Source organism: Cherax quadricarinatus, chromosome 25, assembly GCF_038502225.1.
Source record: "Cherax quadricarinatus isolate ZL_2023a chromosome 25, ASM3850222v1, whole genome shotgun sequence".
Lineage (NCBI taxonomy): Eukaryota > Metazoa > Arthropoda > Malacostraca > Decapoda > Parastacidae > Cherax > Cherax quadricarinatus.
This window is the reverse complement of record NC_091316.1, coordinates 13,557,556-13,574,195: the sequence shown is the minus strand read 5'-3', so window position 1 is coordinate 13,574,195 and position 16,640 is coordinate 13,557,556. Positions and strand designations below refer to the sequence as shown.

At 39.1% G+C, this 16,640-nt stretch overlaps 1 protein-coding gene across 2 annotated transcripts; it reads right to left on the bottom strand.

Moving 5' to 3' along the window:
- Positions 1 to 1,514: 1,514 nt before the first annotated feature.
- LOC128689956 (uncharacterized) lies at positions 1,515 to 15,865 on the bottom strand. Of its 2 annotated transcripts, none has more exons than XM_070088644.1 (5): positions 15,832 to 15,865; positions 12,373 to 12,606; positions 11,320 to 11,681; positions 7,485 to 7,554; positions 1,515 to 6,243 (listed from the first exon to the last, which is right to left on the bottom strand). In XM_070088644.1, the coding sequence occupies exons 2-5, from the start codon at positions 12,431 to 12,433 to the stop codon at positions 5,426 to 5,428; spliced, it is 1,311 nt and encodes a 436-aa protein (XP_069944745.1). In that variant the 5' UTR covers positions 12,434 to 12,606; positions 15,832 to 15,865; the 3' UTR covers positions 1,515 to 5,425. The 2 variants fall into 2 exon arrangements, with proteins under 2 accessions (XP_069944745.1, XP_069944746.1); XM_070088645.1 differs by having other exon boundaries at positions 15,734 to 15,838.
- Positions 15,866 to 16,640: the final 775 nt, after the last annotated feature.

Sequence of the window (16,640 nt, the reverse complement as noted above, 5' to 3'; positions counted from 1 at the left end):
TGACCTCAGGTTGCCTCCTGCAATACGTCAGTATGCTTGACGAAGACTTAGCTAGCGACCATGGGAAAAACAAGAGGAAATATAATAATTATAATAATAATAATATATATATATATATATATGTATATATATATATATATATATATATATATATATATATATATATATATATATATATATATATATATATATATATATTATAATATATATATATATATATATATTATAATATATATATATATATATATATATATAATATATATATATATATATATGTATATATATATATATATATATATATATATATAATGTCGTGCCGAATATGTAAAACTGGTCAATTAGCAAGAACTCATTTAAATTAAGTCCTTTCTAAAATTTTCTCTTATACGTTTAAAGATATTTTTTTTCATTAATGTTAATGTAAAAAATTTTAATTTTGCACCAAAAGAATCTTAGAAAACTTACCTAACCTTATTATAACAAGAACAATTTATTTTAGCCTAACCCAACTAAATATATTTTAGATTTGTTTATAATAATTTAATAATAAACAAACACAGTGAAATACATTTTTTTCGTTAGGTTCAGAATGATTTTGGCAAAATTACTGCATACACAAATTTTCACTTGTCCTATATGGCAAGATGAGCGTTGCTATTTAAGCCAAGATCGCAAGTTCTGCCTATTCGGCACGACATATATATATATATATATATATATATATATATATATATATATATATATATATATATATATATATATATATATATATAAATGCGGGCTGCGCGGTTCTCCTTCCAGGAACTGACCACCAGATCTTGGAAAAGATGAAAAACGCGAGTCTCGTCAGAACTCCCACACACGGTAAGCGCTTTTCTCTTCAAGGGGTATATGCACCTTGATGCCAGTGAGGGGCGCTCTTAATCCAGGGAATTATAACTGCTCTCCCCCTTCCTCGGCTCTGTAGTGTATTCTCTATTTATACACAGAAAATTAATAAAATTTGGGAAGAGTTTAATAATGCATTGGACAAATAATAAACCTTATTTCTTGGGTAGAATATTTTGTTGGTGGGTTGTCGTGAGGACTTGTCTAGTTGGACCAGCGGACCTACTGCAGTGTTCCTCTTTTCTTATGAGTCCGGTATTGTCGCGCGTCAGGTGTTTCTTTGTCGTGAGATGTGACTGTGAGGTGTGGTCTAAGCCCTTTAATTGCCTTCCTTTGATGTATTGCTTTCATAGTTCCTTGACAATGTGAGTAGTCACGAAACCGCTTGGAATTTCACTGCTCTTTCACAGTGGTTGTTTTGCATATTTTAAAATCGCCTGTTTACTGTGATCTTATTGCATGTATATATATATATATATATATATATATATATATATATATATATATATATATATATATATATATATATATATATATATATACAATAGACATTACTTAATCTTTATACTTTTCACTCATTTTCTTTCATCTCTTATCAGGATTATTTTTAGCATAGAAATATCATCAATATTGTAACACATTTATTTTCGGAATAAACTTTTTTCTTAATAATATTAATATTTCGCATCAGTGACATGCATGTTGTATTTTCCTGTTCCCCAATAATTATTTGTGATGTTTCCTATTTTTCTTATTCTTAATTATTCTTAAAGTTTACAATAGATGTTGCACTCACAGCTTCCTCCTGGAGCTCATCTCACTCCTCAGTTACTATATTGGTAAAGAAATACTTCCTGCAATCTTTTCAGAAATATTCCTGCAATCTTCTCTCTCTCTCTCTCTCTCTCTCTCTCTCTCTCTCTCTCTCTCTCTCTCTCTCTCTCTATCTATCTATCTATCTATCTATCTATCTATCTCTGCTTTTTAAACAAGAGAAGTTTGAGGTCACTGTATGATTATCATTTGTTGTATGGTAAATCAATACAACTTTACTCAAAGATTTACCACCTATAAAAAGTATTTAAAACGAAAATAAATAAAAAATTCGATGTTTTTATGTATAATTACTATGAACAGCACGACTCTTAGTTGATACAGGTGATTTAGTTTTCGTTATCAGTAATAATTGAATTATAATTATAAGCAAGCGCTAAATCCGTGATAATTGAATTAAAGAAAACATAAGATAGCATCTTAAACCATTCATGCTGTGCTACATGCCAACACACATCACAATACATCACAACATAACGCAGCATCAGAGACACCAACATAGAGACTTGCTGGCCAGGTTTCAGGATTGACCACCAGCAGAAGTCCTTTTGTCAAGAGATCGAGCCTCTCGAGTTGGTTTCTGTTATTTTTATCCTCGAAAGTCTTTGTTTTGCGTGTGTGTGTGTGGTGGTGAATATTTTTCTGTCATTACAGAGACGGTGAGAGAAGTGAAGGTGTGAAAATTGAGAAAGACTTGTATAATGTTTCAATGAATATTACTAGCGAGCTAAAGTGTAATGAACACTTATCATTGATCAGTAATAACCCACATGTTGACAAACTCAGAAGGTTGGTCTGTATATTTCGACCCCTTTCTGGGGTCCTCTTCAGTAGATCTGCTGAGGAGGATCCCAGAAGGGGGTCGAAGTATACAGATCAATCAATCTTCTGAGTTTCTGTCTCCATGTGGGTTATTATCAAGCAATACAAAACTAAATTTTTACTTTTATAAGATAAAGGAAGCGCTTCACTCACCACCGGTCTCATTATTACTAGTTCCAAATATGAAATATCGAACGAACGAACGAAAAAGTACAGGTAAGATTCCAATGGGATGAGTTAGGAAGACGGGACAGACGAAGAATAACGCTGGAGAGTGTTCTCAGTCGTAGAAATAAAGCCAGGGCTTAACCCAGCAGCTAAGGCGATCGTGGGACAGACTTGAGAATAGGAATAGCAGACCAGTTGCGTTGGTCTTGTAGTAGTAGGTTAGTAGCAGGACAAGGCAGGCAGCGAAGAACATCAGAGGGCAGCATACTGGTGGTGGTGTTCGACGTAATTAGGGTGGCAGGTTTGTAGGAGATCCATTCTCAAATCTCTTGAAGTTGCTTCTAGAGAGGTGGTAAAGATATGTCTTGTTTCCAAAGGTGAAACGAAGAGGTTTAAGGAATTCCAGAACTTAGGTGACAGTGAAGTGATAAGGTTGTTCACAGGAGAACTTAACAGTTCCTGCACCGAGGACTTTGAAGAGTTCAGTGCAGGTCATAGTGTCGACATTTGATGGTGCAGTGTAAAATGTGAGATTTCCCAAATTGGTGTGGTAGAGTCGTCGATATCTTCTTCAGATATGTATTCATTAGATGAGTCTGTTTTGGTACTAGCAGGTGACTGAGGGTCGGCAGGATCAGTGGAGTGCTGTTCTGGTGGTGTAGCATCAGTGTGGGAGGTAGTGCTCGAGGCAGCTAGAATAGTGGTGTGGCAAGTTGTGGCAGGTGCAGGAACATCTGCTTGGGCAGTAGGAGACAGGTCAGCAGTAGTAGTGAAGTTGATGATGTTTGGAAGAATTTTGATGATGTCAGCTGATGGTAGGGAGTTAGGAAATGCAAAGGCTGGCATATTGTTGAGACGAAAGAGTTCATTTATGGAGGCGCTGAAGGTGCCAGGGTTGGCTGCATTGGCTAGATGAGCTTACGTTATACAACACCTCTGAACCTTTCAACAATTACACTTAACAATGGCTTAAAAAAATTCTCAGTACCTCTGCCAAATCTTTGCCTTCTTATCCAACATGTAAACAAAACAACATTAAAGTTCGTCACTCTCATTTACACCAGACCAGATGCTGCAAACCTTCTTGTTACGTGATGAATAAGACACTTGTGCAAGACTAGTCTGGAAAAAAAGGCCACTGATTGGCGAAACGTTTCCACATTAAAAATTTACAAGTGTTGCGCAACTGTCTAAAAACAGCAACCTTTCGGTTCTCTGAATAAGTTATCTACATTCTTGCTACAACTGCTACAAGTGTCTTTGGAAGTAAAGTCTGTTAGATTAATAAGATACTTGTGCATCACAAGGGTATCTTTTTTATGGAGAAGATCTCCCAATCGGTGGCTTTATTAATCCAGTTAAAAAAATAACTACTAGAGAGAGTGTAGGACGTGAAGTAGTTTGAGGTGATCAGTCCCTCAGCTTTGATACAATCTAATAGAGAAAATAATCACTGGGATGGACTGAGAAAGTTACTGGTTGATGATACGTCTCCCCAATAAATAAACACATACACACACACACACACACACACACACACACACACACACACACACACACACACACACACACACACACACACACACACACACACAAAATAGACACACACAACACACTCAGATGAGTTATGGCAATGTTAGGAAGTACTTCTTCGTCAGCCTTAGATTTGACAGGAATTGGAACAATCTAGAGAGTGAAGTAGTGGAGACAGGATCCATACACAACTTTGAGAAGATGTACGATAAAGCTCATGGAGCCATTGCAGGATGCTGGGAATGGGCGCAACAACTTAGGTCATAGATGACATGAACATGCCAATTGTTCCAAGGATTTGGCCCTCGAAACCGGACACTAATGTTGAAATTTTGAGGCCTAATGAACGAGGCTATTATTATTTTCACGGGGAGCGCTAAACACGTAGGGATTATACAGCGAATGGATGAGGAGTTCTCGAAATATGAGCGAAATAAAATCGAAAAGTTGGAGGATGGAAAAATAAGAAGAAAAAAAAAAGGCAACGTCTTAAAGTCTCCCTCCTGGGATACCTCATGAATGACCACAGGTGTTTATACCTCATAATATACACGTGCTTACACCTCATAATATACACGTGTTAGCACCTCATTATATACAAGTGTTTACACCTCATAATATACAGTGTTATGCGGCTAAAACTTATGAATTACTTTAAGCCTATACCAGTACACATACACAGGTGTATTTCACCCCCTCCCCCCCAAAAAAAAAATATAGATCAGGCATTTTACACACACATGAGCTACAATACTACATTATTTCATATACAAACACTAAAGATCATTGTATATTACACACACACACATCAATACCGACCAAGATTGTTGTATTACACAGGCAAACACCACAGACCTGAGTATATGACCTTAGTGCGTCGCTTATACAAGTAACGACAAAAGTAGGTGCATTAAGGTGGGTCAGTGCCCACTTATCACATCATCACTGGGTTCGTCAACAATGATTTCCACTATTACTTTTACCATGTGTTTGCCTCTAATACAACTATATATACATTAGGTCTACTTTTGACTGTTCTGTGACTACTCAGACAAATACAGAGAATAGAGGGGAAGCCTATTAAAACTAAATTTTCGTTTTCCCCCCGAATTATCCCAAAATCCTTTACACTTAAGTATGTCGTTCGATATTATGAACTTTCAGAATCAACATTCATTCTCTAATTCATCTTGGCATTCTCTCTTAAGCTGTTTAAGCTTCTTTCATCATCTGCCAAGTTGTTTTCAGAACAGTCATACTGTTTCCTGCCAGTCATAGCGTCGCCTTCACTGGATAAGCGTTCCTCCGAGTCACAGGTACACCTGAGCTGAGCCTGGTGTAGATACATGGGAGGAGGTGCTTCTGTCGGCGCTGCAGGAAAGTTTATAGTTGGAATCAAGTTGGCAGAAGTACCGGGGCTGGATATGGAGCGTCTGTAACCTGACAGTCTTGGGGTGGTGTTGGAGCCACGGTGTCTAGCAGCGTTAGGTGACGGAGTCTTAATTCTTGGAGTTGTTCCTCCAATCATGAGATTTTGATTCCTCATGCCGTAGTAATGCATGTCTATCGCTTCCTCGCCGTAGCCTCCAGCAGGAGTTATTCGGCCACGTAGGTACTGTCCCTGTCTTGCCACGGAGGCTTCCAGTGTACAGATGCGACGGCACAGGAATATGGAATACATCAGCAGGACCACAAAGAAGACGAAGAAGGCGCCCATCAGTCCTACACAGACCCAAGCCCATAAGGGAATCTTGTTACATTCTTCGCCAGTGATTCCCTCGACCTGAATATTGAGGTCGAGTGTTGAGTTCGCCAGAGCTACGGTGAGAGTAGTCTCTGAGTCTGGTTGAGTACTGGTTGATGTCTCGTATGATTCAGTAGTTGTGGACTCAGCGGTAGTGGTAGCTGGGGTAGTAGTAGTAGTGAGTGGTGTTGTAGTCGTGGTGGTAGTTGTAGTAGTTGTGGTAGTAGTGGTAGCAGAGGCAGTTGTGCTGACTTCTGCAGAAGAAATACACGTGTATTATTTATGCAATTAAAGCATTTATTGTATCAAATTATTAGCAAGTCATACTCCACCAACTTCTGCAGAAGAAATACACGTGTATTATTTATGCAATTAAAGCATTTATTGTATCAAATTATTAGCAAGTCATACTCCACCAACTAAATATATTTTAGATAAGCCTATAATAATTTAATAATAAACACACAAAATTAAATATATTTTTTTCGTTAAGTTCAGAATGATTTTTGGGAAATTATTGCATACAAAAATTTTCGCTTGCCTTATTCGGCAAGGAAAGCGTTACTATTTAAGCCAAAACAGCAAGTTTTACACACACACACACACACACACACACACACACACACACACATACACACACACATACACACACACACACACACACACACACACACATACACACACACATACACACACACACACACACACACACACACACACACACACACACATATATATATATATATATATATATATATATATATATATATATATATATATATATATATATATATATATATATATATATATATATATGTTTTGCCGAATATGTAAAACTGGTCAATTAGCAAGAACTTACTTAAAAATAAGTCCTTTCTAAAATTGTCTCTCATGCGTTTAAAGATATATTTTTTTCATTAATGTTGATGTAAAAATTTATAATTTTGCACCAAAAGGAACTTAGAAAACTTACCTAACCTTATTATAGCAAGCGCAATTTATTTTAGCCTAACCCAACTAAATATATTTCAGATTTGTTTACAATAATTTAATACTAAACAAACAGAGAAATATATTTTTTTCGTTAGGTTCAGAATGATTTTGGCGAAATTATTGCATACACAAATTTTCAATTGTCCTATATGGCAAGATGAGCGTTGCTATTTAAGCCAAGATCGCAAGTTCTGCCTATTCGGCACGACATATATATATATATATATATATATATATATATATATATATATATATATATATATATATATATATATTATATTAATGTGATTTAATAAGTCTCAAAATTTCACACTATTTTGCACTTAAAATCGGCAGATGTGCTCTTACACACTTAATTTTTTTTATCGTTTCAGCTGCGCCACTCAGTACTAGTTTCGGAAGTTATCGGAGCCATTCCAGGATGCTTGGAATGGGTTCAACAATTCCTGCCACAGTTAATGAAGATTGTACTGTTACTGATTATAGTTTATCGTAGTTTTACCTTCATGTACTGAGCAGTTGACGCCGATCTCAGCGTCAGCTAACACACTGACGTACGAAGCACTTTCCAACTGAAAAAAATGGAAGTTACTAATTATTTGATAAACTCTGTGGTGTTAGAAATATATACAGAATTAAAAAAAAATTTTTACGAATGTCTTGTTTGTTTAATAAAATGTTATTGTATTTCTTTTTTAATCTAATGATGTTTAGTCTGATGATAGTACTGCTGCAAATGACCTGGATGATGATTATTAGTTTTATGGCGCTCATGCATTATTTTAAAATCATTATATATTGACAAGAAATTATTATATTAGAAATCAAGCACTAAATCAGTATGGGTGACAGAGCACTCGAAGAATAATACTCGGTGAAAATTGTGAAATAGATGACAGATAATCATCTCAGGCCTGATCATGGACCGGACCCTGGGGGCGTTGACCCCCGAGACACCCTCCAGGAAGGAAGACTCCAGGTGTGCATTCTGACTGACTAGTGACCTTCCGCACATTCATTTTGTTTTTAATCAGTGGGGAACGTTAAGATGGTAGGACCCATGTAGATCCTGGGAATGTGAGAGGCATCCAAGGTCTATCCAAGAAAGGCAAGGATAACTCTATTTTCTCGAATCAAGAGCCTCTCACCAGCATCAAAGCGGACCCGTTTTGACGGCTCCTTCCCTGGGCGCCTTGATGCCGCCGAAGAACTCTTGACTCGGAAGCCTTGAAGTAGCTCTCCTCTTCCTAGAGTCAAACTTGATTGCCTTCAAGTCCCCGGTGCTGTATGACCCCCTACAGGCTTAACGCTTCCTCCTGAATATAATCATAAAATGCAACTAGAGAGCAGAAGGTGTTGGATAAACAGAGAGGATGAAACTGCTTGATAAACTACCCCGAAGGCAGGTTCCTTGATGCTTGTGACGGGCTCTTGATCTAGGGAATTGGATCTGTGCTCCAATTCTCTGAATTAAGCCTGAATGCCTTCCAACCCCCCCCCCTCCCCCAGCAGGCGCTGCATAGCCCCTACCGGTTTAGCTCTCCAATAATAATTTACGAGGGATTTCATGCTTGGACTCCCTCAACATTTTCATGGAGAAACCGGTAGTGTACTAATTGGCTTTATCAATAATCCCACCAAAACACTCGCCGAGATTATAATATGTACAGCACGTGTTTTCTTTTCAAAATTCTAACACTACAGGGGAAAAAAAGAATGCTGGGGGGGGGGGGGGGATTTACAATTAGTGTGTTGCGTGAAACACCGGCATCTCTCCTCTCACTTACACCTCACACTACACAACACTTGTTTTTTTTTTTTCGTTGTTTCTATTTGCTCCATAAACAGTCTTGCAGTAATTGGTGCGCGCGCACGCGCGCGCACACACACACACACACACACACACACACACACACACACACACACAGCCAGGAGCTGAGTCTCGACCCCTGCAACCACAATTAGGTGAGTACACACACCTACACACAGTGTGTAGGTGTGTGTGTGAGTAGTGCAGATATTAAGGACATCACATATGAAAGACCCCTCGGGGCCAGTGACCACATGGCATGAAGAATTTCCTGCACGAGGTTCAGTGGGACAGAGAACTGACAGGGAAGCCAGTAAATGAGATGATGGAATATGTGACAATATGCAAAGAAGCTGAGAGGTTTGTACCCAAGGATAACAGAAATAACGAGAAAACCAGGATGAGCCCTTGGTTTACTCAAAGGTGTAGAGAGGCCAAAACCAAGTGTGCTAGAGAATGCAAGAAGTATATGCACAGGTAAGAAAGGAGGCCCAACGACAATACGAAAATGACATATCAGCGAAAGCCAAATTTGACCCGAAGCTGTTGTACAGCCACATCATGAGGAAAACAACAGTCAAGGACCAGGTAATCAGGCCGAGGAAGGAAGGAGGAGAGATCCCAAGAAACGACCGAGAAGTATGTGAGAAGCTGAACATGAGATTCAAAGAAGTGTTCACAGAGGAGACAGAAGGGACTCCAGAAAGATGGAGAGGTGGGGTACACCAACAAGTGTTGGATGCAATACATACAACCGAGGAAGAAGTAAAGAGGCTGCTAAGCGAGCTAGATACCTTAAAGTCGTTGGAGTTGGATAACATCTCTCCATGGGTCTTGAGAGAGGGAGCAGAGGTGCTATGTGTGCCACTAACAACAATCTTCAACACATCTATCGAAACAGGGATATTACCTGAGGTATGGAAGACAGCAAATGTAGTCCCAGTTTTTTAAAAAAAGGAGACAGACAAGAAGCATTAAATTACAGACCAGTGTCGCTTACATGTATAGTATGCAAAGTCATGGAGAAGATTATCAGGAGAAGAGTGGTGGAGCACTTAGAAAGGAATGAGCTTATCAACGACAACCAACACGGTTTCAGGGATGGGTAATCTTGTGTCACAAACCTACTGGAGTTTTAGGGTGACAGCAGTAAGACAAGAGAGAGAGAGAGAGGTGGGTAGACTGGGTTTTCTTGGGTCGTAAGAAGGCTTTTGACACGTTACACATAAGAGATTAGCGCATAAGCTGGAGGACCAGGCAGGTATAAAAGGGAAGGCACTGCATTGTATCAAGGAATATCTGTCGGGAAGACATCAGCGAGTCATGGTATGTGACGACGTGTCAGGGTGGGCGTCCGTGACGCGCGGGGTTCCACAGGGGTCAGTCCTAGGACCGGTGCTGTTTCTGGTGTATGTGAACGACCTGACAGAAGAAATAGACTCAGAAGTGTCCCTGTTTGCAGATAATGTGAAGTTGATGAGAAGAATTCAATCGGAGGAGGACCAGACAGAACTACAAAGGTATCTGGACCGGCTGCAAGCCTGGTCCAGAAACTGGCTCCTGGAGTTCAACCCCACCAAGTGCAAAGTCATAAAGATTGGTGAAGGGCAAAGAAGACAGCAGACGAAGTACAGTCTAGGGGGCCAGAGACTACAAACCACACTCAATGACAAGGATCTTGGGGTGAGTATAACACCGGGCACATCTCCTGAGGCGCACATCAACCAAATAACTGCTGCAGCAAATGGGCGCCTAGTAAACCTAAGAATAGCATTCCGATATCTCAATAAGGAATCGTTCATGACCCTGTACACCGTGTATGTCAGGCCTAGCCAAGCATGTAAGGAAATTAGAGAAAGTGCAAAGGTTTGCAACAAGACTAGTTCTGAAGTTAAAGGTCATGTTCTACGAGGAGAGGTTAAGGGAAATCGACCAGACGACACTGGAGGGCAGGAGAGATAGGGGGGACATGATAACGACATGAAAAATACTGAGAGGAATTGAGGTGGACAGAGATAGGATGCTCCAGAGATAGAACACAACAACAAGGGGTTACAATTGAAAATTGAAGACTCCGATGACTCGCAGGGATGTTAGGAAGTATTTCTTCAGTCACAGTTGTAAGGAAGTGGAATAGTCTAGGAAGTGATGTAGTGGAGGCAGGTTCCATACATAGCTTTACGACCAGTGAAAGGAGGGGCCAGGAGCTGTGACTCGACCCCTGCAACCACAACTAGGTGAGTATAACCAGGTGAGTACACATACATACATACACACACACATTATATATATATATATATATATATATATATATATATATATATATATATATATATATATATATATATATATATATATATATATATATATATATATATATATATATATATATATATATGAATGCAAGAATCGTGAACAAGGCACACAGGATGCAAAACAAGCACAGGGGGAGTTAAATGATAGTTCAATATATATACAGTGATAATAAACATATCTGTGGAATTTATATTCACCAAGTGCATCTAACCTGTTTGTCCTCCAGATGAATGTGAAGCTGCGTATCTTCCTTATGAAAGATGAGAGTGAACTTTGATTGTCGTAGAGCGACACCGAGCCAGCCAGCAGATAACCACTTTCCGGACAGCCGCTCTTCATAAAGTGCAGCTCCAGCTCCTGTCTTTGAAAACTTGTAGTTGACATTTTTACTCTTTAGGAGCTTCAGTTGAAGTGCAAAAGTCGCATTTCCACTTTTACTGTCGAATGTGAAGTCTGCCACCCAGTTTACCTTCACTAAGATGTTAGGGATTTTGAGCCAGAGGATGTAGGAGTCTGCATCGAGCGCATAACTGTTTTTGGTGCTCCTGGTGATCGACGTCGACGTTTCGCACACTGATGAAGGCATATATATAAAAAATAATGTTGCATGCATGCATAAAACTGGAGGGGATATTTTTTTGAAGCTTTTACATCTGCTGTTTGTTTTTGCAAATTTTGAAAGCTAACTACTAAGAACATTTTTCTACTCTCGGCATTTTGTTATTAAACTTTATTGTCAGAATTTTGCATATGCAGGACTTTTACTTCCCCGGATTCCCCTTTATCGTAGGTAATTTTATTTCTGTCTATTTGTTTAACATATAGATTACTGAAGCAGTAAAAGCAATTCCAGGACTTGAACAGAGATACCATAGTTGTTCATACCATTTACCATAACATTCCAGTATACCAGTGTAATTCATGCCATCTACCAACGTAATTCATGCCATCTACCAATGTAATTCAAACCAATATAATTCATGCCATGTACCAATATAATTCATGTAATTTACCACTAATACGTCCTTCCAATTTAATTCATGCAAGGTAGTTCATGCCACCTACCAATATAACGCAAACATTCTGCAATCATGATTCATACCATAAACTATAATAATTAACTCCGTCTACCACTATAAATCGTCTTGTTTTGAGATTTTGTTTTTACTGTTACTTTTGTCTATACTTCAGCTACGGTCATTTTACTACCACCAACTGAGGCAAAATAAAGGAATTCAACAAGGCGAGTCATTTTTATTCTTACTCTGAGCTGCGGCGGTGGCCACCAGGGCGGCGCTGAGTGCAAGAGGCAGCAGCACCTTCATCACAACAGTGATACCTCACTGGTATTTCCTCCAGTTAGCTTCCTTCCTCTTATCTTGTTTTTACCATTTAAACACAAAACATTTCAATGTTTTCTTTTATTATACACGTGTGTCCTTATCGAAGTTCCAATTGCTGTTTCTCCTGCTGTGCTCACTGTGTCTTGTGCTGTATTCTGTGGAAATTATTATTAGTTACGACTGTGATTATGTATCTTTCATGCATCGATATTCCTTGGGAAAGACAGAGATTCCATGTATAAATACGTGAAAAGTATTGGGTGAGAGGTAGAAGTATTTTGTATGGGGTAAATAAGGAAAATATCTGTCGTGATGCCCCCCCCCTCAAGGAAGGCTCCTTGACGCTGGTGAGGGGCTCTTGATCTAGGGAATTGGATCTGTGCTCCAGTTCCCTGAATTAAGCCTGAATGCCTTCCATCCCCCCATAGGCGCTGTATAATCCTACGGGTTTAGTGCTTCCCCCTTGATTATAATAATAATAATGTCGTGATGCCCCAGTCACAGGAGATTTTAGTCACTGAAGCGAGGCCTTCAGCTGGCTTACCTTCCCGCCACGTTAAAAACTAAAGATCTCGTTATGAGTCGTGATGGCTGGCTTACCATTCCGTATACCAAGGGTCACCACACACACACACACACACACACACACACACACACACACACACACACACACACACACACACACACACACACACACACACACACACACACACACACATCCCAGGGAATGCATCGAGAGGAAGTTAATCTTCACACCTCACACACTCATACAAAGGTTGACACCTCGCATCCAGTAGACACAAACCCAGTACAATGCGATCTTATCTTGACGATGGCTCGTCCTACACCGTGTGGGCTTTATTGAGTCACAAACAGATCTGTTCGTGATTTGATAAAGGCCATAGTGTGGGCGAAACGTTGTCTAGAAAGGATCGCATTATACTGAATATGTCTCTTTTTCCACCATTTTCTCGGTATTTTATACTATTTGTTGTCACACATTCAAGATAAGAAGTTAATATTATTATTATTATCAAAAAGAAGCGCTAAGCCACAAGGGCTATACAGCACTGCAAGAAGTTAATAGCTAACGCAGATATAACTATTATAAACATTATAAATACTGTAAACATTATAATTATAAACATAAATATTGTAAACATAATTATAAACATTATAAATATTGTAAACATTATAATTATAAACATTATAAATATAAACGTTATAAAAATAAAAATATAAATATAAACATTACAAACAATTATAAACATTGTAAATATTATAAACGCTATATCATAAACATTATAAATATTACACACTCCAATAATCGATGTTTTCACTCAGGTTGAGTTCATTTAACTACATTTAACTACAAGGAAGGAGGGGAGGGGGAGAGGGAGAGGATGATGCCTGGATGCTGGAGAGCGGCTCTTGATTCGTAAAGTTGGATCAAGATTAATCCTGATTGCCTCCTGTTTCCCCCGGTTCTGTATGGCCCCTGCGGGTTAACGCTTTCCTATAAATGCATGTGCATCATGCGCTTTTTGATGATGACAGTCATACTCACCACTTAATATACCTCTCGCACCACTTGATATGCTTCTCACACGACTACAAGGCCTTTTCCTTGAATCACGTCATTAATTAAATATGCCTTATCACAACGTTCTCGTAAATTCTACCCCGCAGTAAATAGACGTGTGTAAGGCAAGTCATTGTTTACAGTCTTTGTTTTGCTCTAAGCAAAGAATTATCGGTCCCCTATGTGTGGGAGAGAGAGAGAGAGAGAGAACCATGAAAAACCATGTTGTAAATCTTGCAAACAAGGCAGCCAGGAAGCTTACAGCACTTCGCCGTATCTCGCATCTGCTTGACAGTAGGGGTTGCAAGATTCTGTACGAGGCACAAGTACGCTCACACCTTGAGTATGCTCCACTTTCTTGGTTTGCCTGCCCCCCCCCCTCTCATTTGCGACTGCTTGATAGAGTAGAGAACAGAGCAAGACGTCTCATCTCTCGCCTGGACCCATCCTGGATAGATCTGGCATTTCAGCAGAGCCTTCAACACAGGAGGGATGTGGGTGGCCTTACTGTTATGTACAAGGCCAATATTGTCAAAGTACCACACTTGGATCCACTTCGAGGACAGCGTGAAACAAGCTTTTATGCCACAAGATGGGCAGAAAGCAGCAACTTCACTCTGGCTGTACCCTTCTCCAGAACATCACTCCATCTGAGATCATATATACCCAGGATGACTCGAGTATGGAACACATTCGTACAGCATAATGATGTCAACGAGATAAAATCAGTTAATCAAATGAAAATGCTGGCCCACAGATGGCTCCAACTTCATCCTGTTCCCTACTTGTATGTCTCATAACAATAAAAAGCTTTCAAATGAGCTGATGTAGGTAACAGCTCTTAGCTTGCCAATAAAGTTAGGAATCCTTAACCTGTAAATAGCTTGTCAATAAAGCTAGGGATCCTTAACCTTGTCAAACCCTGTGTAAAAAAAAAAAAAAAAAAAAAAGAGAGAGAGAGGATAAGCTATCCTCAGATATGTCAATTCCCATTCAATAGTAACTTCAACTTCTCTGGAATGAAATCTTTCAGGCTTCCATTACTACTGAGCCCTATAGTGAAATGCCTGAAGATATCATCACCCCGTATTTAAGTCTCCCACCTCAGGCTGACAGATTAATGAACCTCATGTTCGCAACACATCCCGTGTGATGGTTTATGGCACGACAACATGGCTAGTGTTTGCTCCCACGAAGTAAGTTTCACACAGGCCGGCCACACACCCTGCAGAGGTTCCCACCGTGTAACTGGTGTAGAATAGAGAAGCCTCACACTGCAGGTGTTCCCAACATGTAACCCTCATACAGAATAAGGTAGCCGCACACTCTGAGATTTCCTAAGTCTCCAGTAGCTTATTTTATATTTCGCCCCGAGGGGCAAGATCATTAGGCAGTACCGCAAATCCTGAGAGTGACTCTACCGCTACGGAGGAGGTGCGTACAACTCAATATACAACAGTATCAACAGGGTTGATATTGCGATATCAACCCTGTCGTTACACGATGCACTATACAAGTATCACTGCCGTTACATAATCATTATATATTTGTATATAATCCTGAATATTTGTGTAACATGCTATGATTTTAGTTAAACATGCTCATATATTTTTTTTCATAAATGTTTGTAGTATTAATTCTATATTCTGTAAAACAAAGAAATGATCAAAATCACACGATCTGTCACATTGCAACACGACCTGTCACACTGCAACACGACATGTCACACCACAACGCGACCTGTCCATCAAACTGCAAGTATCACAAATCTGTCTGTCAGACTGTAACTATCACAGACCTGTCTGTCGCGCCGTGACGCTGGGACAACACTCCAGATGACAGTGGCGACAAGGTTGACGGCCGCTGATGCCACATCCTGAAGCAGATTTTTCTAACAGTCTTATCATCTTACGTTTAACATCAATACCGCTTATTCTTAATGTAATTAGTTGCAAGATTTATTTGCCCCTCTCAAAAAAAAAATTACTCGAGTTTTCAACTTCCGCTGAAGATATACCATAATATTTACGTTCATCATTATGTCTTCTAATGAGTTTCCCCGGCTAAATAAAAGAGTTAATCAGGTATTTAAATGGTATTTGGAAACTGTTGGTTAGGCTTCCTGTCGAAGTTACACATGTTGAGGTTGAGCTTTTGTTATGCTACTCTCTGGTCAGCCCCTTTTTTTTCCAACTTTTTTATGAATTCGAGCACTCCAGGAAGATTTGAATAGACTGATGCAGTGGTCGGAGAAGTGGCAGATGCAGTTTAATATAGACAAATGCAAAGTTCTAAATGTTGGACAGGACAATAACCATGCCACATATAAACTAAATAATGTAGATCTTAATATTACGGATTGCGAAAAAGATTTAGGAGTTCTGGTTAGCAGTAATCTGAAACCAAGACAACAGTGCATAAGTGTTCGCAATAAAGCTAATAGAATCCTTGGCTTCATATCAAGAAGCATAAATAATAGGAGTCCTCAGGTTGTTCAACTCTATACATCCTTGGTTAGGCCTCATTTAGATTATGCTGCACAGTTTTGGTCACCGTATTACAGAATGGATATAAATTCTCTGGAAAATGTACAAAGGAGGATGACAA

Excerpts from the sequence above, each read along its gene's own strand:
- LOC128689956 (XM_070088644.1), bottom strand. The coding sequence starts at position 12,433 with ATGAAGGTGCTGCTGCCTCTTGCACTCAGCGCCGCCCTGGTGGCCACC. Across the intron at positions 11,682-12,372 it reads GGCCACCGCCGCAGCTCAGA|TGTGCGAAACGTCGACGTCG; the intron begins GTAAGAATAAAA and ends TGCCTTCATCAG. Across the intron at positions 7,555-11,319 it reads TTCATCTGGAGGACAAACAG|TTGGAAAGTGCTTCGTACGT; the intron begins GTTAGATGCACT and ends CATTTTTTTCAG.